The sequence below is a fragment of the Ambystoma mexicanum genome, chromosome 3q (genome assembly GCF_040938575.1).
Source record: "Ambystoma mexicanum isolate Mex_15411 chromosome 3q, UKY_AmexF1_1, whole genome shotgun sequence".
In the NCBI taxonomy this organism is placed as follows: domain Eukaryota; kingdom Metazoa; phylum Chordata; class Amphibia; order Caudata; family Ambystomatidae; genus Ambystoma; species Ambystoma mexicanum.
The window spans coordinates 135230191-135253605 of NC_090926.1; the positions used below are offsets into that span (position 1 = coordinate 135230191).

At 44.6% G+C, this 23415-nt stretch overlaps 1 protein-coding gene across 2 annotated transcripts in view; it reads left to right on the forward strand.

Moving 5' to 3' along the window:
- Positions 1 to 23415, forward strand: part of AAAS (aladin WD repeat nucleoporin) — a 730668-nt gene that overhangs the window by 155966 nt on the left and 551287 nt on the right. For both annotated transcript variants that reach the window (XM_069653320.1, XM_069653321.1), the window contains one exon: positions 5451 to 5578. In XM_069653320.1, the coding sequence (XP_069509421.1) occupies positions 5451 to 5578 (128 nt within the window). The remainder of the gene's footprint in view (positions 1 to 5450; positions 5579 to 23415) is intronic.

A 23415-nucleotide genomic window follows, 5' to 3' on the forward strand; every position in this document is an offset into this window, starting at 1 on the left:
AAAGAAGAACTACCCGAGGTGGACGGGGTAGATATTCAAAAGCCGCAGCAACAGCAGGTGCCTCTTTACCATCGGCATCTGCATCAGCCGCCCCAAAACCACTCTGAGGACTTCCCTCACAGGACACCTGTAGGAGGCAGGTTGACTCAACATCTGGCGGTATGGCAGGCTATCACGTCAGATGCTTGGGCATTGGAAACAGTTGCCCAAGGTTACTGCCTGCCTTTCCTACGTATACCTCACAGTCATCCACCGGGGATCAGCTCTCAGAAAGCTCCAGATCCGCTCCTCTTGCAGGAAATTTTGGACCTGCTAGAGAAAGGTGCCATAGAACCGGTACCTGTAGCGGAGAGGAACAAGGGCTGGTACTCCCCTTACTTTCTCATTCCAAAGAAAGACGGAGGACTGAGACCCATCTTGGACTTGCGAGAATTGAACAAATTCCTCAGAAAAGACAAATTCAAGATGGTCACTCTTTCTCAGATCCTCCAGGCCCTTCAGTTCCAGGACTGGTTGGTATCTCTGGACCTTCAGGACGCTTATTTCCATGTGCCTATCCATCTCAAACACAGGAAATACGTGAGGTTCGCAATTGGCAACTCTCACTATCAATTTCGAGTGCTGCCATTTGGGCTGACCTCCGCCCCGAGGGTCTTCACCAAGTTAATGTCGGTAGTGGCTGCAAGTCTAAGGAGGGAAGGGATTCACGTCTACCCCTACCTGGACGATTGGTTGATCAGGGCTGTTTCTCCGGAACAAGCTCAGATCCAGCTAAATCACGTGTGCCACTTCCTTCACAGACTGGGCTTCTCCCTCAATTTAAAGAAGTCACAAATGATACCATCGCAGAGACTCTAGTTCATAGGAGCGATCCTGGACACTTCCCTGGGAAAAGCCTCGCCACCAGAGGTGAGGGCTCAAGATATTCTACAGATGGTTACCAAGTTCCAACATGCCCAACGTCTCCCAGCCTTTGACTTTTTGAGGTTGCTAGGCCTCATGGCATCCTGCATTTTCCTAGTGCCAGAGGCTCGCCTGAGAATGAGATCCCTCCTGTGGGCACTGAGGACTCAGCGGTCACAATTCTCAGGGAGAATGACAGATCTTCTTCAGGTTCCCGGCAGGGTGGCTCGAGACCTTCAGTGGTGGGCCTGTCAGGAGAACATTCTGAAAGGAGAACAGTTTTGGCAACCCTGGCCGGAGATAACAGTAGTCACGGATGCCTCACTCACGGGGTGGGGAGCCCACGCCAACGACTTGACCATCAGCGGTCGTTGGTCTCCATCGGAGTCCAGACTACACATCAACCTGTTAGAGCTGAGAGCCATCAGACTTGCGCTGAAGGCGTTCCTGCCAGCTGTACAAGGGAAGAACGTCCTGATAATGACGGACAATACGGTGGCCATGCATTACCTCAACAAAAGAGGAGGCGTAGGATCACTACCCCTGTGCAGAGAGGCGATGCAGCTCTGGTTTTGGGCAATCCAAGAAGGAATCTCTCTATCGGCAGTTCACCTAGCCGGAGAGAAGAACTTGACAGCGGACGCTCTGAGCAGGCAGAACACAGTCTCCCACGAGTGGGAGCTAGCTCAGGAAGTCCTTCAAGAGATCTTCGCCCTTTGGGGAACCCCTCAGGTAGATCTGTTCGCCACCAGCCTAAACAGGAAATGCGACCTGTTCTGCTCAAGGGAATTTCCCCCGAGAGGAGCTCTGGGAGACGCGTTCATAGTGGACTGGGAGTTTCCGCTTCTGTACGCGTTCCCACCGGTCCCTGTCATTCCTCAAATGATCAGGAGGTTGAGAAGATTCCGGCGAACCATGATCCTAATTGCCCCGGATTGGGCCAGGAGAACGTGGTACCCGGACCTTCTAGACTTGTCCATCTGCCCTCCAATTCGACTTCCACTCAGAGAGAACCTACTCTCGCAGAAGGGAGGTCAGGTTCTCCATCCAGACATCAAAACCCTCAACCTTCACGCTTGGCTTCTGAAAGGCTGAGGTACAAGGATTGAGACCTCCCTGATGATGTTATGGAGGTGTTGCTTTCGGCAAGGAGGCCAGCAACAAAGTCTTTATACCACTGCCGTTGGAACAGATTTTGCAGCTGGTGTAGAGAATAGAATATCGACCCTTTTTCATGTGGTACACCAATGGTTTTGTCCTTCCTACTATATTTGGCAAATTCAGGCCTTCAAGTTGGCACCATTAAGGGCTATCTCGCAGCGCTATCCATCTTTAAGCGTACTGCGGAAGAACCATCCTATTTCAAATTACCCTTGGTAATACAGTTTCTAAAGGGGTTAACCAATGTTTATCCCCCAAGACCATTCCAAGTTCCCCTATGGGATTTAAACTTAGTACTAACTTTCCTGATGGGTACACCTTTCGAACCTCTCCATTCTTGTTCGTTAAGATTCCTTACCCTTAAAACTGTTTTATTAATAGCACTTACATCTGCTAGAAGGGTGAGCGAATTACAAGCTCTTTCTTGTAAACCCCCTCACACAATATTTCACAAAGACAAAGTTGTCCTGCAAGTGAAGCCTAGTTTCCTCCCAAAGGTGGTTTCTGAATTCCATATCACTCAGAAGATTACCCTACCATCTTTCTATCCTCCTCCTCACCCGGGGAAAGAGGAAGAGAGGTTACACAGGCTAGACCCTAGGAGGGCTTTAAGTTTTTACATCAGTAGACTAGCCAGGATAAGACAGGCAGACCAGCTGTTTGTAGGTTATGCAGGTCACAAGCTGGGGTTACCAATAACTAAGCAGACCATTTCCAGATGGATCATTCTAGCCATTCTGGAATGTTATAAACTGGCAGGGAAAGAGCCCCCTCAAAACCTTAGGGCTCATTCGACCAGAGGTATTGCAGCTTCATCGGCCCTCAAAAGAGGAGTGCCGGTAAAAGACATATGTGCGGCCGCTACATGGTCGTCTGTCCATACCTTTACACGTTTTTACAATTTGGATTCCTCCTCCAGTCAAGAGACTAGGTTTGGAAGGGCTGTACTGTATTCTATTCATCAATAGAAGACAGCGTGAAGTCAGTACTCCCTCCTCCAATAATAGAATACTGCTATGGGAGCCTATCTAAGATGAGGAAAACGTCGGAGGACACAATCCCTTCGAAGAACAAGTTACTTCTTACCTTGTAACGTTCTTTCGACGGGATGTTCCTCCGACGTATTCCTCATCGACCCTCCCATCCATCCCCGCAGTTCTACTTCCCTTGTTGTTGCAGCTTACGCTCCTTCAGGGTGATTAGTTTAGTCCAGAAAGTATTATTGTGGGCTACAAAACGGAACTGAGCAACGGACTCTGTGCGCAGCCTTTATAGGCAGGATAACGTCGATACGGCGGCTGTCGAGGGACATCGACTCGGAGGATGTCGACGCGCAGCGCCCTCTAGAGAGAAAAAAATTTCCGAGGCCAGCAGAGCTGGAAGGATATATCTAAGATGAGGAATACGTCGGAGGAACATCCCGTCGAAAGAACGTTACAAGGTAAGAAGTAACTTGTTCTTTCGGAGGGTTCTGTTCTCTGTTCGCCTTTGTTTTAATTCCACCCTCTCTTCCTTTTGAGCTCACCTTTTGTGTGTGTTAGACGCCCATATTCTGCTACAGCTAACTAAAGGTTGGAGTGGACCCTATGGACCCTTTGCTGGTCTGCTGCTTGCAGCCGTTAGAGGCTTGTATAATTACCAAATGCACCAAAAAGGCTGATTTCCTGCTACATTGATCATCCTCGTGTCTGCAGTGAGAGTTTATAACGTACCTCTGTGGGCTTATGGCACTAACTTGTGGCTAAAGTGAAAGAGTGGGGGCTTACTTTTAGACTGACAGCTTTCCAATCCCACTCAATGCAGTAGTGAGCAGATGAATGTTGTATTCACCTTGACCACCTTCAGCTGAAACGAAGTTCTGCGAAAAATAATTAGCATTATTCAATTTAATGGTACTCAGTTTATCCACTTTGGAAGGCTGAGCTAGGCTCTACCTTGACTTGAATTGTGAACGGCAGGCCAGCACCATAATCAAAGACCAGCGCTCATCTTTTTAGCTAGCCTCCATACTGTACTTGTTAAGCAATGTGTTCAGTTGCAACAGATCTATAAATCTGCCTGAATTAGGCAGAGAAACAATCACATTTGCACTAAACACACTTTAATGGTTACTGGAAGAGTAAAGGCTGCCATTCAAGACAACCAGTGTTTGGTAGGCATGGATCAAGGCTACCTCAAAATTGAAGATGTGCAGTCTCCATGGAACCTGTTAAACACGCTAAATTCTGGTTTGTGATTCCCACGTATAGACTAACCACAGAAGAGTATGTATGTATGGGATTTATAAAGCGAAATTGCTGTAAATAAATAAAACACTGTACAAAGGGGACACACCCAGGGGTTACAAGTCGGGGTAGCAAAGGAGATGGGATGGGTAAGGGGAGAAGGGAAGGTGTGGAAATCCAGAGGGGTATAAAGTGTTGAATGGAGTGGTCTGTGATGGGCAGAGCTATTTAATAATTGGCGCTCGGGTGTAGAGCTCGATGTCCATTAGTATTGGAAAGGAAGCGTCCCATTTGAGGTCCAGAATGGCACTTAAAAAGTGTCTTTTCCCTAGAACTAGTCCCCACTTTCCCATCATGTGCATCTCTGGGGTATGTTGGGTTTAGAAGTTTGGGGACAGTTTGCTTATATTTGTAAGCATACAAATATAATGAAATGGTCCTTAACCCACTGAGTGCTTGGTTTTTACTGTCAAATCATGGACCCCTTTTACACAAAGCTTTTTTTTTATTTGATTGATTTAGGTTCTTTAATATTTAAACCGCCATTTAATAAGAATATTTTAAGCTATTTAGTTGTTCCTTGATAATCTAGAGGAATGAGGTGGCATGCCTTCTGAGCTCATGGCATTAAGTAATTTGCAAGTATCCTCATTCAGTATATTTGGAGGTACTTTATTCTTATTTATCGTGGGGCAGAGAGCGGAGATGCAAGGCACCTGTGATTTGCAACTGGTAGGGAAGAAGGATCTTAATGCCAACAAAAGTAGGTATTGGATTATTGCCATCGTTCCACCTACTACCTGCTGTTTATGGTGTCTTCTTGGCGCCAAACATTTGCTGGAATCTCTGGTGTCCTGTTTTTCTACCTCCTTATTTTTCCCACTTCCACAACTCCCATCCAACTACTTTTTAAATCGTGTCTCTGACTGGCACTGCATTAACATTATTCTGGAGTTGAGGGAGAATATCTATAGTGAAGTCCAGCAATTCCCCTCATACGTTGGATCTTGTTATATCATTTGTGTTCCAAAATATGCCCTTTACTTTATTCATAGCACAGCTGGTTCAACTATGAAGAAAATGTGTAGACATTTAGGACTAAAATCATAGTTACCAATGGAAAACTAGCTCTTCAGCGCATTGTGTTTTAATTTTTTGCAGGGTGTCACTCTGCCAGTTTTGATGATTCCCAAGGAGAGTCTGAAACCCCATGGTCGTCTGAAACACAGCACAAAGGCTGCTTTTATTCACCACCGAGAGACAATCTGGAAACGATGCCTGAATGCTTGGTGAGACTTTACTTTTAACAACTGCAACTTTAACCAGTCCAGAGATTTATTCTATGGTGCATGAATTGATAGGGCGTGTGTACACCACAGATGGTCTCTTGGTGCCAACCCTGCTTTTTGGACACACATGTTAAGCTCTGGCATTTAGGGAAAGAGGCATATCCTTAAAGGGCCTCTGATGTCTGTCTCATCATCTGGTCTTCATTGGGAATCTTTTTTTCTCCCTCTGAAAGGAGAACACAAGATGGGGAGCATGCAGCTAAAAACTGTTGCTATAGTAAATCCATTAGAACAGCAGATGTCCACCCACTTGTGGAACACTCCCGTCCCCTGCACACCTATTTGTATTGTGATCCAATCAATATTTTGCTTTCCATTTTATATACATTCAATAATAAGAGGATTTAGATTTTCTGTTAACAAAATATTCATATATTTGTAAAAAAAAACGCACGCGGATGGGAATTGTAGCACTACAAAAAACTCCCCAAGACAGCGTGTCAGACACAGTCCCTTGCACACATGACCATACCAAATTCTAGTGAAAAAATAGTCTGTTTTAGTTTAAAAAAAGACACATAACCAACACGACATGCAAAATAGCATTATCAGGGTGGACACAAAATTAGTGACCTCTCCCCATGGCATACAGGTCTAAAAACACTCACCCCCTTAGGGTGGAAGTTCGCCACGCGTTCCACTTGTTTCACCAAGCTTCCTCAGGCTGATTAACATCCACATTCGTGAAAAACACCAATTTAAATGAAAATAGGAACAAACGCTGCTCAAGCGTTAGACTCCTCCCCTTCCTCCTGTTCCAATCATGTGATCACCTTGGGTCTTAGTCCCAACAGTGTAAATAAAGCCGCCATGATGGACTGGCTAATTCGCCCGATAGGCGAATGGTGCTGTATATGAAAATTATTTAATTCAGCAGTCAAATACGTAAATGACTTAGATGTGAGGCAAGGAAATTCACCCAAAGCTCTAAAAAGCTGCTCTTGCAATTCCCAATTAAAAACACTTTTTGTTGCAATATGTGCAATTAGTAGATGGTGTTCGGCGCTAATGCGCTATCTTTTAACATGGTTTATGTTTATCTAACTTGATAAACATCAAACCATTACGCCCCAAGTATTGGAGTGTTATAGAGGCCACAGATCTGGGTGCAGCACGGACATTTCTGACAATTTAAAATGACGCACAATTCTGTGCACCCAAGTATTCCCATAGGTTAACTTGGTGCCACTAGGTAGTCTATCTACATCTTTTATTAAAGTGCAAATGCAGAAATCTGACTAAAGTGCAATGTACATTACAAGTGAGCCTATTAAAGGTATAGTGTCATAAAATACCTATTGATAGGCGGCAGCATGTACATCAGATTAGCATGATTTTCTTTGTAAAGTGCTGAAATGCCTAAACCCGTTGATGAGAAACTAAGCCACAATGATCAAATAGCAATTGGAAACAGCATGGTTTATAACAAAGTGCCAGTGCATTGATAAAAACATACTCTATAGATGAACAATAGGTAAAGTGCTAAATGTTATAAAGTGCAAATGCTTAAACCCGCTGATGTAAAACACCATAATAATCATCACATTATGATTTAAAGCAGCATAATTCATATTCAAAGTGCCTATGCAATAGTGCGACATTCTTGGTAAATGAATAAATGAATGAATGAATGAACACTGAATAAAGTGCTAGTGCAATATTGTCCTTAGTTCTAAGAAAGGACCAGTCCCATCTACATCTCTAGACAAGATACATGATATCAAAAAATACACAATTTAAAAAAAAGATCCGATTTTAAAAGATATCAAGATTAAAATATCTGGGTCTCAATCACCACAATCATTACTGTTGTTATGGTAATACTTGGATCTTAAGGGCCATTGTGCTAGAATAAGTAGATCACGTGGTTACCACTCGCTTCTTACGTGGATCCACTTCTAGCATTCCTTGACAGGCAAAGGGACTTAATGCAAAAATACATATAATTCTGGGTCAATGTTAAGCCCGTTGGGCATCAGTGTGTCAGATTTGCAAATCAGAGACGCCTCCAGTTGTCTCAACTTCCGCTCTCTGTTACCCAGTCTCTTGTGTATTGGAACATGAGCAAGACCCACAAATGTCATTTCATTTACATTTCCTCCATGTTTCTCCAAGAAATGTCCTGTCAATGGATTCGTGACATCCCCATTTTTAATCACTCTATAGTGCTGTAGGATGCATAGCTTTAGAGGCCCTATAGGTGAGCCAATATAATGGAGGCCAAAAGTACATATAATGGCATACACCACAAATTTAGTGATGCATGTCATTTTGTGTTTGTACTTCCATCTCATCCCGTTGTGACTAGTAAAAGGTAGTTTTGAAACAAAGTCACACATTTTGCAATTTGCACATTTGCGAAAACCAACAACGTTTGATTTCAGAAATGGGCTTGGGGATTTGGTATCTGTGATGACCATACTCGGAGAAAGTAAATTCTTAAGAGTTGGGGCTTTGCGGTATGTTACATTGGGGGTATTACCTAGCACTTTTTTCAGATCAGGATCAGTTAAAAGAACATTCCAATGCTTTTTCATAATGCGTTTGATGTTTTGGGCTTGATGGTTATAACCCGTAATGAATCTCATCTTTTTTTGTGTTTTGTGGGTTTTAAATAATTCAGATCTATTAATACCTTCAGCTTCATCAAAACAGACCGATACCACTTTCTTGTTGTAATCTCGTTCTACAAATCTACGACCTATGTGTTTAGCTTCTATTTAGTAGTCAGTTTCTATGCTACAGGCCCTTTTTGCTCTCAAAAACTCACCATAGGGGATCGAATTTTTCAATGAGGTGGGGTGGTGGCTTTGGGCATGCAGTGTAGAAATGGAGCTAGTTTGTTTCCTAAATAGCTTGGATGTTAATATATTGTTGGCTACCGTAAACCGAACAACCAGGTAAACTAGTTCTTTATTACTTGAAACAGATGTCAATTCTAGATTATAATCGTTGACATTCAGAGTTTCCACATAGTTGTCCAACATTGGGACAAAAAATAGACTTTGGTTTAAAGTTACTAGGGCAGGGGACATCGGTGTATATACCAAATTGCTCTTCTAGTGTAACATTATCCACAGAGGTGGCTCTTTCCCATTCTGCTTCTGTTTCCTGTGTCATATTTGTGAGACACATGAGACTAACCATATCTTTGTCCGTGAGGGGAGGGATCGGTCTGGATGGTTTCTCTTTTCTCCTGGGTCCCTCATTGACTTTGGTAGCATGGAATTTGGTTAGTTTTAGTTTTCTCAGGAATTTGAAGAGGTCAATCCTCGTTGTGGTATAGTCATAAAGATAGGTAGGGCTAAAGGACAGACCTAACGATAGTACTGATGTTTCTTCTTTAGTCAGGACTTGGTTAGAGATGTTGAAGATCTTTAGTTGTAGGTCTTCTTGCCTCTCGGCCTGCCCTTCTGTTGTTTCCAGATCGCGTGGTCACGTTGGGCTGACTGCCTGTGTTGGCACCCCCACCTCGTTTTGTTTTTCCTGTCTTTCCTATTGCCCCTCTTCCTTGTCCTGAGTGCTGCCCTCTTCCTCTTTTGTCCTTTCTGCTGTCCAAATGTAGTAATTTGAACTCTTCTAAAAATAATTTGCCTTTTTGACATTGAGACATCTGTATCCGATACGTCAATTTCGGAGCTACTCGGCTCCTCTGATGTCATTGCTGGTACTTGATTGTTAGTGGTTATTTGTTCCAGTCTGTTTGATGTTTGCATCAAAACGCTTGGCAAACATATATATTCTGCCCTGTTCGTAATCCAAACGATCCCGCTTGAATTTTAGTTGCTTAAGAGTTCTGATTTCTCCCTCATGTCTCTCTAGATTCTCTTCCACTCTGGGCATTCTTTTCTTGCACTCATCACCGTCTTCTGAGGAGAAGAGTTGCTCTTCCATCTCTTCAATATCTTTTATCAATTTGATCCTATCTGTCTTGGCATATTTGATTAAGACTTTCTATTATCTTGAAGGAACATTCGTTGGTATGTTGTGTCCATTCCTCTATCAGTTTAGGATCAATGTCCTCAAAGGTGGGAATAATCAGGATTCTCCGTCCTCTCGGGATTCGTTGGACATCTAGATATGTTTGTAGGGTCATTGCCTCCCACCATTTAGAGATTTCTTTTTTCTTTATTTTTTCAAGTTTGTCTAATTTTTGTTGTACTGTAAGACTTGCCGGTAGGCTGCTCTCCACTGAAGTTGCTGCAGCGACCTGGTCATTGTCAAAGAGAATCCACGCCGCTGCTCGTCTCTTGGCCTCTACCTGTTCTGCCATATTATCAAACCAATGATGACATAATCGTGGTTTGAAAAATGTATAGTCTGTTGGTTACGCTAGAAAATGGTAAATGTACAGAGAGCAGGCTGGAACTATTATGATCAAGCCCCCCCTATAGCACTCTCACTCTGCTCAAAGGCAGCTAATTTGCGCACTGGCTGGTCTCCCAGTTTCAGTCAAAAATATAAAGAAAAGTCTTATAATTCGGAAATATCTTTAACAGACGTGGGGGCTACACCGTGACGCGCAGTGATCCGCTACAATTCCTTGTAGATATCAGAAGAAATTGATTTCTTCAGTCACAGGAGGCGGCATCTAATGGCTAATTGTAAAAACAAAGTTGCCAAAAGTAGTGAACTGCCTATCTTGTAGCTGGTGCTAGGGAAAGGGAATTATGGCAAAATCCCCAAATATTTGTAAAAAAACACACGCGGATGGGGAATTGTAGCACTACAAAAAACTCCCCAAGACCGTGTGTCAAAAAGTATATTTTTGTGATCATACAGTTTAACATATATTGTCATTTCATCAAGCACACAAATTGTAACCAATATCCTTAATCTGAAACGACATTATTCATGTATAAGAAAAGGAAACTAGTGTTCTTTCACTGTTGCTCTGCTCTACGCGTTTCGGGAAATCTCTTCCGTTCATCAGGAGCCATTCTTCAACTTCACTTCTGTCACTATTGTGTTTTTTTTAATTCCATCTACAAAAAAGGATATATCTATTCTCATTTCATTATAAAAGTGCATTCCTATCTGTCATGATTTGTTAATTGATAATCACCTGGTCTTATTCTGTGCCAGTAGGTTGTGTGTAATTCCTCCAATTTCTGGATGGGCTCTCTTCCTTTCAGCGAAATAGTCAACGTAATGATATAAATCGTATACCTGTTTAACACAATGTATCTTATCCCTTCAACTACTGCTAATAGCGGTACACTTATTCCACTTTTACCTGTATGGTGAAATTCTCATCCAGATATTGCTTCTTAGGTGAGGGTTAGTCCGCCAGGTATTGCCGTTAACTGTATGGAAGATTATTCTTTAGATGTCGGTGGTGGTGACTAAGAATATAGTGAATTGGGTTTGGGGCCTATTTTGAAGGAGATTGGCAATAGTGAAACAGGGCAATGGACAAAACAATGACCTAGAACGTTAACCCCAATGGGCCACAAGAGCAGTTAAAGAGGGGAAAAGATCCACAAAAATACATCAGGAGATATATTTTGCACATTAGACCTATGTAATTAAAACAAAGGGATGGGTAGGAGAACAGTGTTTTACATCTAGATTATGAGCAACACTATATGTAAAGATATCATGTAACATATGACTGAATTCTATGCGGCTGAAATCAAATGCAGTAGAGCAGAAATTATGATAACAATGTCGAAGTATTAGAACATTATGTTATGTTACATACAACAGGGGTTCATGTTGTCAAAAGTTTGTTTTTAATATGTCTAACATCAAGAATCGGCATTTGTGCGAAATATGGGGGTGATTGAAAATAGCAAGTGGTAACTCAGAAAGGTTTTCAGAATGTGATCATGAATTTGTTGCTTGATAACACACCTGTATCCACATAAAGATGGATGCTATAGACCCTCTTTATAACAGGAAATATCCAGTATTGTTACAGTGTTACTGAAGCGTCATTGTGATGTCAACTCGCTTTGGCGTGATGGCGTCTGAATGCAAATAGCGGCCATTCTTAGTCTCAATAGGTTAGAATCATGACAGGGTGAACAATATTTACATCGGTAGTGACACGTTGTGACCGTAGTGTCATCATGACCATATCACGCTAAGATGTGATTATCAATATGTAAATAGCAGCAATCTTTCAAAACCGCGGTACGGCGAAGAGCAGACTTTTGAGAAAAAGCTAACTGGCTGCTGAGGGTAAGTTTGTTTACAAACTGGTGGGGGAGCCAGTTTATTGCAAGACTCATCACTAAAATATAAGGAATTCTGACACACATTCTGAACACAGGGAGATTAAGACGGGCGGTAGAGCGAACCTTGGCATCCAGCATCCCACAACCTATGAAGGGAGAAACTTGTAATAAACGTGCATACCCATCTTGGGAACACTGGCAAGACCTGGCTGACTAACTCGCCTAAGAAGCAATATCTTGATGAGACTTTCACCATACAGGTAAAAGTGGAAAAGGTGTACCACTATTAGTAGTAGTTGAAGGGATAAGATACATTGTGATAAACAGATACTTGATTTATATTTTGTTGGAAGGAAGAGAACACACCCAGAAATTGGAGGAATTACACACAACCACTGAGACAGAATAAGACCCAGTGATTTTGAATTAAAGAATCATGACAGATAGGAATGTACATTTATAATGAAATGAGAATTGATAGATATATACTTAATTACTTTTTTGTAGATGGAATTAACAGAAACACAATAGAGACAGAAGTGAAGTTGAAGAATAGCTTCTGATGAAGGGAAGAGATTTCCCGAAACGAGTAGAGCAGAGCAACAGTGAAAGAACACTCGTTTTCCTTTTCTTATACATGAATAATTTTGTTTCAGATTAAGGATATTGGTGACAATTTGTGTGCTTGATGAAATGACAATGTATGTTAAACTGTATGATCACTCGACATCTAGTGGAAGCTGCAGAGTATTACAGTTTGTTTTTCGAAACTCGAAAAGGGGCGTCGAACTAGGGCGTGCCGTAATACTATCCCTAGTGTGATGTCCACTGTACCCATGATCCCTCACGCGTGTAGGACCCTCAGATTGATTTTTTCCGCCATACTAGTCGGGCGCATGTTGCGGAGTTCCCTTGGCATTAGCCGATTATACTAAAATGATTGTTAAAACTTCCCAGTTCTTTCCACCCTACGCCGAAGATTGATGCCGGTGAAGATCGAGGAAACTAGCCGTCGAAACTCCACGATGGACCTTGGGCCTTGGAAGGCCTATGGCCTCGGCCCTGTACAAGTAGGGAGAGTGGGGGGTGGTCATACAGGCTCCCACATTTGTTTCCTACATATACCCGCCCGCTGCCAAATTAATACACATGGAGAGTACTCCTTTCAAATTCTGCCCTAAGTGTAACAGGAGGTTCCCCTGGGTAGATGAGCACAATACGTGCAATTTGTGTCTCCCACAAGACCATCCCGAGGCTACCTGTCGAGCTTGCAAGCTCTTCAAGACGAAAACACTTAAGGACCGCTCCACTAAACGCCTGTTCACTCATCTTCTAAGACGGCCAGGAGTGGTTATCTCCTTCACCAAATGGAACAGTACTATCAGCATTGTTGTACATGTGAATTACATCTAATTGTGTGTGATTCACAGCTAATTGATTTGAAGTTATTAGCTCGGAGGTGACTATGGTTTCATTTCTTTTGTTTACCGTAAAAAAAACACAAGTGGCTCCCAGTCTCTCTGCGCCAAGAAGATGTACAGATTGAGGAGTGATTTCCAAAGAATTTATTTGAAGCATAGAAGAGAAAGCCTGGCACGTGTTTCGAGCCCGAGACAGCTCTTCATCTGAGGCTTAGATGACATAAATTATTAACAAAATTATGTTAAGTGATCACAAGCATAACTTCAATCAAAGAATTGTGCAATTTGAAAAACGTGTATAACACACAGGGGCAGGTGAGGGGTAGTTTGGCAAGATGCATGACAAATATTTGCGCAAAAAATTAAATAAACAATGTGTAAAAATAATAAGGATACATATAATTGAAAAACAAATTAAATACCCCAAATTGTAGAATGTGATTGATTGAAGATTGTTGGGTAGCCGGAAGAAGCATGTAAAGGGAATAGTAATGCAGAATTAGAGATCGGGAAGCAACTATAGCAGTGCAATCAGGAACCAAAAAGTACACAGAGTCATGCCAAAATAAGGCTTGTATTATAGACCCAGAACTATGTCATGGATAATTACCTTAGATTCAGCTAAAGGACTTCACAGTGTAAAGGGGGACAATGCCAGAAAGTGATTCTTTAAAATAATAATCCAAACTATAAGTCACAAGTCTAGGAAAGCCAAAGGGAAGGGTGAACCATTAGGTAAAATTAATTGCATACCTCAAATGACCTTGCAATCGCGGAAAGGCTGAAATAAGGACAACGAAACAAAGAAAAAGCGGAATCAATACCACAAACTATGCAACAAGAGAAGTGACTTAAATTACCAATGATTTCCAATTGTCAGATTTAACAAAGAAAATTACTCGAGCATGTCATAGCACAGAGTGAAATTGCGTAATAGGTGAGCAGGGATCTCTTTCCAGAAGAACACGAGTGGACACTACACGAAGAAGTCGTTGGAGACCTCTTCTCTCAGCGGGGTTTCCCCATTATAGACCTATTCGCCACAAGCGAAAACAGGCAATGCCCAGACTTCGCATCCAGGTTTCCCCAGCCAGGCTCCAAGGGGAACACCCTATGGATGAATTGGTCAGGGATGTTTGCCTATGCTTTTCCACCATCCCCTCTGATGAGGAAGGTGGTCAACAAGATCCACAGGGAACCGATGACGCTCATCATAGTTGCTCCTATGTGGGCGAGACAACCGTGGTACCCACACCTACACAAATTGGCGGTGTGCGACCCCATCAAACTCCCGTGCCGGTACAACCTACTCTCCCAGCACGAGGACCTAACAGTGCATCCTCAGCCCAACTCAATGAACTTGGCAGCATGGCTCCTAAAGTCCTAGAGTTCGGGCATCTCGATTTACCCCAGAGATGTATGGATATCTTGAAAGAGTCAAGAAAACCTAACACAAGGCACTGTTATTTTGACAAAGGGAAACAATTTCTTATTTGGTGCCAGAATAAGCAAATCAACCCAGTTGATTGTACTCCTTCTAATGTCGTCACCTATATGCTCCACCTGTTGGATGCAGGGTTAGTGTTTAACTCACTTAAAGTGCACCTGGCAGCTTTATCAGCCTACACCACTTCCTATAACAAGGTGTCATGGTGGAAAGTGCCAGTTGTCAAAGCATTAATGGAAGGGGTAAAAAGACTCCACCCTCCAATTTCTAACCCACCACCAGGTTGGGACCTTAATGTGGTACTTGCTAAGCTCGTGGGACCCCCCCTTTGAGCCCATGCACAAATCTAGTCTCAAACACTTGACTTATAAAACTGCCTTCTTAGTAGTCATCACATCCATAAGAAGGGTCAGTGAAATTCAAGCTGTCAGTGCAGGATCCTTTCTTTACTGTTCATAAGGATAAACTGGTTTTACGCACTCACCCTTGGTTCTCACCTAAGTTAATTTCAATATTCTCCATATTCCATGATCACACAGTCTATTGAGCTAACGGCCTTCTTCCAGGAACCCAAAAGCTCTGCTGAGGTGAAACTCCACACACTAGATGTGAGGAGGGCAGTCCTCTACTATGTAGACAAGACCGGGCCGCTAAGGAAGACAGATCAACTGTTCGTCTCCATAGCTCTGGGCAGAGAGGGAGATTGCATCTCTAAGAATGCCATCTCTAGGTGGATAGTTGGATGTATCCAACTGTGCTGTTCCCTTTCAAATAAAACACTGCCTTTTACGCCGAGGGCCCACTCTACAAGAGGTACTGGAGCTGCTCTGGCTTTCATTGCAAATGTACCCCTTGACACCATTTGCAAAGCAGCTACATGGAGCTCTATTCACACCTTTACTCAGCACTACTGCATTGACACTTATTCCAAGACAGATACTCAAGTGGGACAAGCGGTTCTAAGACATTTTTGTTCGCTCATGACCCTTCTCACATCCCACCTCCTCCTTCTAACACGGCTCGCTTATCTATGCACAGCATGTGATCTAAGCAGATTCCACAAGCCTCAGAAGGGATACATTACTCACCGTAATCGTATGTCTGATGCTTGTATCTGCTTATATTCACATGCGCCTGCCCTTCCTCCCCTGTGAGAGAAGGCGCATGGATGCTTGTAGTCTTATCTGCTTGGATACTCTGTACTCACGCTACTCCTCATGCTACCTCATGTCAGAAAGGTACGCCATTGACTTCATAAAGTGTTAATAATAATTACTCTTTCTGTCCTTTTTCAACCGCCGTGTCTCGACGCAGTGAAGAACTCAACAAGGACAAGAAGAACCGTCAGATGAAGATCTTTGACTGATTTCTATCGGCCTTGGAAGGCCCACCGGGCCTAGGACCTTACAGTAGGCAGAGTGCGGGGCGGTCATTACAAAATGTATATTTCCACCCCTTTCCATGTTTGCCCTGCTGCCTACCCCAAACATGGAGTTTTGGCCGTCCTGTAACAAAAAATATACGTGGATCGATAAGCATATAGTGTGCAGCCTCTGCCTTAATCGAGACCAGGACGAGACTCACTGTCGAGCCTGTAAATTGCTCCTGCCAAAAACCCTTAAGGACCTCAGGACAAAACGTTGGGCCCACCACGCCATGCAGGCCGAGGCTGCCATGGAGGTGGAGGAAGACTCCAAAGCCTGCAGCAACGCCATCCTTTCGGACGGCGAGGGTGGCAGGGAACATCCTCGTTCCCCAGTGCTATCCCCTGACCCTAGTAGACAGGCCAGTGGCTCTTTCGTGGGGACGACATCCGGCGGCAAAGCCACTACACTTTCCTACACCACAGACATACCCCACGGCGATGTGTCTCACACGCCGAGAATCGGAATCTAGGGGCAAATCTACAGATTCGCTTTCTTCTGGGCACTCCGAGTCTCGACTGCCTCATGACAGGCCCCATACGACCAAGGATGCCGAGCATAAGACCCTTTCTACTGACCGTAAGACGACGAAAGACACCGGTAAAGCCCTTCCCAGTGCCGAAACTCGACCCACTCCTGGGGGGGGGGACGCTTGAAGAGTCAGGACTGTCACATTCAATAAAGAAACATGTCCCCAAGGGTCAAACTAAGGGTTCTAGTTCTAAAAAGTCATCCTCCAAGAGCCCTAATCACAAAGAGAAACATAGAGTCAGGGATTCTTCCCAGAAGGATAACAATAAAAGCCTTCAGGTCAAAAGTAAAGACAAACTTCTTAGTAAAGATCCACAAGAGCCTGATGAGATCCCAGCAGAGGACATTTCTCCAGAACCAGATCAAATCCTGATAGAAGTAGAGGAGGGAGACAGTAACTTGCCTAAACCCTCCACGCCTGCCATTCCTTCCCCCTGGGATCATTCCAACCTCTGCCAAATGGTCAGCCAAAGACATGGACCGAGTTATGAGCAGGATGTCTTTTTTTGCGAACTTTTTTGAAGAGCACCCCCAGGCTCTTGAAAGTTTAATGAATACACCTCCTACCATTCAGGCATCCCGTTCCAAAACCATACCTGCAACTTCTCAACCCTGCACGTCTTCCCAACCGTCAGGGAAAAGATCTCCCCCCACCCCACTCCCCCGCTGCAGAGATTTATGATGCGCCTTCCACAAAAGACACACATCTCCACTAGTCTTTATGACCTACATGCAGAGGCGGAAGAGTATCTAGACCATGATGCATACTATGATGAGGATGACATTGGGGATGAGGACGGGGGTCAGGACTATAATGATAACGAATCAGTGGTCTTTGCTATGGACTCTCCAGTCCCACAATACTCTCCCTTGCCTTATTACAGAAGGCACCATCCTCAAGCGCCATGGCTGGCTTCGTCGGTTAGGCTACCCTGCTCAATATGCCAATACAACCCAATGTTTTATTTGGCTAAGCAGTAGAAGATCCGCTGAAGTCAGCCAATGAAGACTACGAGACTCTCAAGTCCCTTGGCCAGCTTACTAACAAGCAGACGGGCAAAGACGGGGTAACAATTTTCAGCATTTTCACCGCCAAAATTCTCAGAGGCTCCGGGAATGGTCAGAACCAGAGCTCCTCGTGGAATAACAACCAACAAGCGTCCCAAGGTTATCCTAGAGGCCAACGCAGAGGCCGCGGTCAGGCAACCCCTTCCAAACAATGACGCCCCTCTAAAGGTTCTCTCCCATGCCTCACCAGTCGGGGGACGGATTGCAAACTTCACCCACGCAAGGGAAGGGATAACCACAGACAAGTGGGTGTTATCTACGGTAGCGAGAGGTTCTTGCATCAAACTCCTGGGGATTCCATCAAATCTTCTCCCGCACCAGGAAAGTTCATCAAGAGAATAACAGCTCGTCTTGATGGAAGAAATCGCAGCACTAGTCCTCAAGGACGCTATCGAGATCGTGCCAGCCAACGAGGTAAACAAGGGTATTTATTCATCGTACTTCCTAAAAAAGATCCAACCATGCGCCCAGTATTAGACTTGCGCCCTGCAAACAAATATATCAAGCCACAAAATTTCCGCATGACAACACTACAAGAGGTAATTCCACTATTAAAACGGGGGGATTACATGGCAACATTGGACATGAAAGATGCTTTTTTCATATTTCAATGTTCCCTGCGCACAGAAGGTTCTTGAGTTTCAAAATAGCAGACCAGCACTATCAATTCAAGGTGCTACCCTTTGGGATAGCCTCAGCTCCAAGGGTAATCACCAAGGTACTGGCAGTGGTGGCAGCGCACTGACGCAGGGAGGCTATTCCAGTGTACCCCTACCTGGACGACTGGCTGATCACGGGAGAAACTTACCAGCTTTACAAGATAAACAGGCAAAGAACCATAAACCTTCTTTTCCAATTGGGCTTCTTGATAAACGAGAAAAAGTCAAGTCTGGTACCAGATGCACCAAAACAGTTCCTATGAACTGTTCTAGATACAAGGACAGGCTTAGCCTTCCCATCCATGGAGAGGGTACAAAACTTCAGCAAATATCCCAGTATCAAGCCGATCTCCAGATAAGCGTATGTGTTTACTAGGCATGATGGCATTGTGCATTTATCTGCTCCCATACGCACGCCTGCGCGTGCAACCAATGCAGGAATGGTTGATGAAACAATGGTCTCAGGCAAGTGGTCAGCGGGGCGATCTAGTGGTTGTTTCGCCTACTCTAGTTCAAAACCTATGCTGGTGGACAAGAGAAAATGTAATGAATGGGGAAACCCTTCAACGAACCGGAAGTGTTAGCGATCGTTACAACAGACGCGTCACTTTCCAGATGGGGGGCCCATTACCTTCACCACACAATACACGGTCTGTGGACACAAGTCACAGCACAGAACCATATCAATCTACTGGAACCATTAGCAGTCTTCAAGGCTCTACAAGCTTTCGAAGGGCATCTGACAAACCAGTCAGTCCAAGTCCGAACAGATCGCACCACTGCCATGTTTCATATCAACAAACAGGGGGGCACGCACACTCCAAATCTATCCAGGTTAGCTCAGAAAATATGGAGGGTGGGCACTCAGACGAGGGATGTCCCTGTCCTCCCAGCATGTTCCAGGGGTACTCAACACTCTAGCAGACTCTCTCAGCGAAGATCCACTGCCAGAAGAACACGAGCGGCAACTACTCCCACATGTTGTAGGTCACATCTTCTCTCAATAGGGTTTCCCTACGCTAGACTTGTTTGCTACAAGAGAAAACGAGCAATGCCCAGACTTCGCGCCCAGGTTCTCCCAACCAGACTCCAAGGGGAACGCCCTATGGATGAACTGGTCGAGGAAATTTACTTACGCTCCCCTCCGCCCCCCCGACACCATTGATCGGCAGAATAGTGAACAAAATACAGAGAACGAATGACGCTCATCCTAGTTGGTCCTATGTGGATGAGACAACCGTGGTACCCACATCTGCCCAAGCTGGCGATGTGCGATTCCCATCAAGCTTCCGTACCAGATCAACCTGTTAACACAACACGGGGGGACAACGGTATACCCACAACCACACTCCATGAACTTGGCAGCATGGCTCCTGAAGTCATAGAGTTTGGGCACCTTAATCTTCCACTGCGGTGTATGGATATCCTCAAGGAGGCACGGAAACCAAACACTAGACACTGCTATTTCGACAAGTGGAGAAGATTTGTCATGTGGTTCCAGTCTAAACAAATAAACCCCATAGAATGTACCCCATCACACATTCTAAATTATATGCTTCACTTGTTGGATTCGGGGTAAGTCTTTAACACTATAAAGGTCCACCTAGCAGCTGTCATGACCCTTGGCCCTCACTGGCAAGTCAGCCTTCCAGTTAGGGCCAGGTCAAAGGCTTTAAAACTCATCCAAGACTCTTTTGGAGTCAGTCCTGCCGCCTTTGGCGACAGGCTCATAACCATCATGAAGACCAACATTAGAATGGGACTATTTACTTGGGACTATTTAACTTGGGGGGGGGGTGGGGGGGGTTCAGCCAACATGGAGGCACACACAGAGCTCAGTTACAAGGAACTGAGCTATGCGGTCTAGTCTTTTGGGTGTGGCAGGCCTTGGACTACTTTACCTGGACTACTTTGGGTGTGGCAGGCCTGGGACTATTTTACCTGGACTACTTTACCTGAGACTATTTAAACCACACTCAAACAGCAGAACATGCTTTACGTTATTCTGCTGTGGGCAGCGTAATGCTCACCGTGTCCAGCTCTTTGATGCCAGCTTACCTGAAACCAAGGACCTGCAACGAGAGAAAGAACACTACGAAACTTACCTCGAACAGTATCCTGTCTTCAATCCACCATTGACTTCAGTTCCACTCACCTGAAGGTACGAACTCCATCATCCGGCACCGCATGCATCCTGGAATACCATAACCTGGAAAGAGGAGAAAGAAAGACTGCATTAGTAAGCGTTTACTCACGTTTCCTCCCGAATGAAGAAAGCCACACAATTCTTACCAGTGTAGTCCTCTCCTGGTCAGTATCATTGTTGGAACATTACGGCGCTCGGCGAGGAACATCGCAACCTGCAAGGAGAGAAAAGACACAGGTTAGTAATATAAAAGGTGAAACAGTGCCGCGCATTGCGCATTACTCGCCGGAAAGCATCGCGCACACTGCGCGTTCGCCTACCGGCCCATGCTCCTCTTCAAACTGCATGACAACACCAAAATACCTTTCCATACCTAAAAGGAAAGAAGCAAGACATTATTATTCGAACTAAGAGGAACATAAGAACTGCATATAAAGACTGTAAAGCAGCAAACCTACGGAGTCGCAGCAGGCCTGGATTCCCACAAGGGGCTTGCACCAGTGAAGTAACTTGGTCGCTGCTCGCCCCCCCACATCTACGCGCCCCTGCCATGAGGAGCAGGACGGAGAATCCACCTCTTACAATATTAAGGTGAGGAGAAGGCCCAATGGGGAGGAAGGAGTTGAGGCCAAGGGAGGTGGGAAAACATAGACAATCTGGTATTGAATCCAGCTCTCCTATATTGCAGACCCATCTTTAACCAGAGGCCTTACCAAGGGACCGGGAGAGGGTTTGAGAGTGCAAATCATCCAACCAGGGCTGGGTGGCATCCCCGTGGATACCAGGTGAGCGTAACAGCAGCTTTATCAGCTTACACCACCTCTCAAAGTAAAGTCTTGTGGTGGAAAGTGCCAGTCATTAAAGCATTTATGGAGGGAGTAAAGAGACTCCACTCTCCAATTTCTAATCCCCCGCCTGGCTGGGATCTCAATGTAGTACTAGCGAACCTCATGGGACCCCCCCTTTGAGCATCTGCACCAAGCTAGTCTTAAACCCATTACCTACAAGACTGCCTTCTTAGTGGCTATTACTTCCATAAGAAGAGTCAGCGAACTCCAAGCATTGTCAATGCCGGACTCTTTCTTTATTAGCCATGAAGACAACTCATCCTAGGTTTTCACCTAAATTCATTTCCAAATTTCATGTAAACCAATCCATTGAGCTTCCAGCCTTCTTCCGGAAGCCAACTAGCTCAGCTGAGGTTAAACTCCAAACACTAGATGCGAGGAGGGCGGTTCTCTACTAGGTAAATAAAACCAGACCGCTAAGGAAGACTGATCAACTGTTTTTCTCCATAGCTACAGGCAGAGAAGGAGAACACATTTTAAAGAACGCCATCTCCAGATCGATAGTCAAATGTGTACAATTATGCTATTCAGACAAGACACTGCCTTTTACACCAAGAGCCCACTCCACACGGAGCACTGGGGCTACTTTAGCCTTTATTGCAAATGTCCCCCTAAACAGAATTTGCAATGCAGCTACATGGAGCTCAGTACATACCTTCACTCAGCACTACTGCATTTACACACATTCCAAGACAGATAAACAGGTGGGACAAGCGGTTCTAAAACATCTATTTGCTGTTGCTCCTTCTCACGACCCACCACCTTCTCATAACACTGCTCGCTAATCTATGCATAGCATGTGATCTAAGCAGATTCCACAAGCCTCAGAAGGGATACATTACTCACCGTAATTTTATTTCTGATGCTTGGATTCACATTTGCCCACCCATCCTCCAATGGGAGAAGGTGCATTGATGATAGATGAGCTTTCTGTATATATCTGCTTGGATACAACTGTACTCAATATACTATAAATCATAGGGCACCTGGCGGGGGTCCTAATTTACCCAGGTGGGTATAAATATCATAAACAAATAATCAGGATGAGGAGATCCAATACAGAGACACAAAAGTGCTGTGTGTGTGTTTATTATGTAATCACACAGGAAGTAGTTAGTGGCTCAACAATTTACTTTACATTTCTTCCGATAAGCAGGAAAGATGGTTGAAACAAACGAACGGACAAAGTTAGTTATACAGTAGTAACACGAATAGGTGTCGGCCTCTGGAGTGTAGAGGTCAAAACTACATTGGGATACATGTTTCCTTACAGATCGAGGGGGTACAAGAACCCGCTGGTACAGGAAAAACACGAGCCTGAGACTGGGGATGGTCTGAGGCGTGGTAAACAAAAAGTGCACACAACAATCTTTGAATATGACAAATACAAGGTAGTGATACAGTTGTGTCACGTAGTTCGACACAGGGTGTGACACAGGGTGTGTTTCGGCCAAAGAAAGTGGCTTAGTTGGAGCCTGTCTTTTAGGGATGCTGTCGGGAAATTCAAAATGAATGCAGGATAACCGGTGCAATACTGGCACTGGGTGGGTCGGCTGTAGTTTCCTAGAGGCCGACGTGGTTCAGAGTCTCACGGTACCGGAGTGGGCCAATATTAACGCAGGTCTGGAAGGAGAGTAGAAAAACAGGTGTGTGGTAACCCATAATCGTGGGGATTCGAGAGTGCTGGATGGTGTTCGTGACCGGCACAAGTCGGAGGCAATTGGTGACTATTTTGTCAACCGTGTCGAAATACCCTGTGCGCTCACGTGTCATGAGGAAGATCAAGAGTGACCCTGGGTATGGTGGACAAGCGAGGAGGTGCTGTTATTGCTCTAAAGACACTGAGTACTAATGTGAGCTCAGTGGTGGTGCCTGGAGTACAGCGTTGGTGGTGTAAATAATAACTCGAGTGTGGTGCACAAGTTGTGCATCTGGAAGGCTTAACTTGTAGTGCATCTCAAAAAAGCTTACCCAGCGCAGGGGTAAGTGCAAAGGTTACCGAACTGAGAGGGACGCCACTGGCTCCTGGGACACACAGTGTTCCAAACATA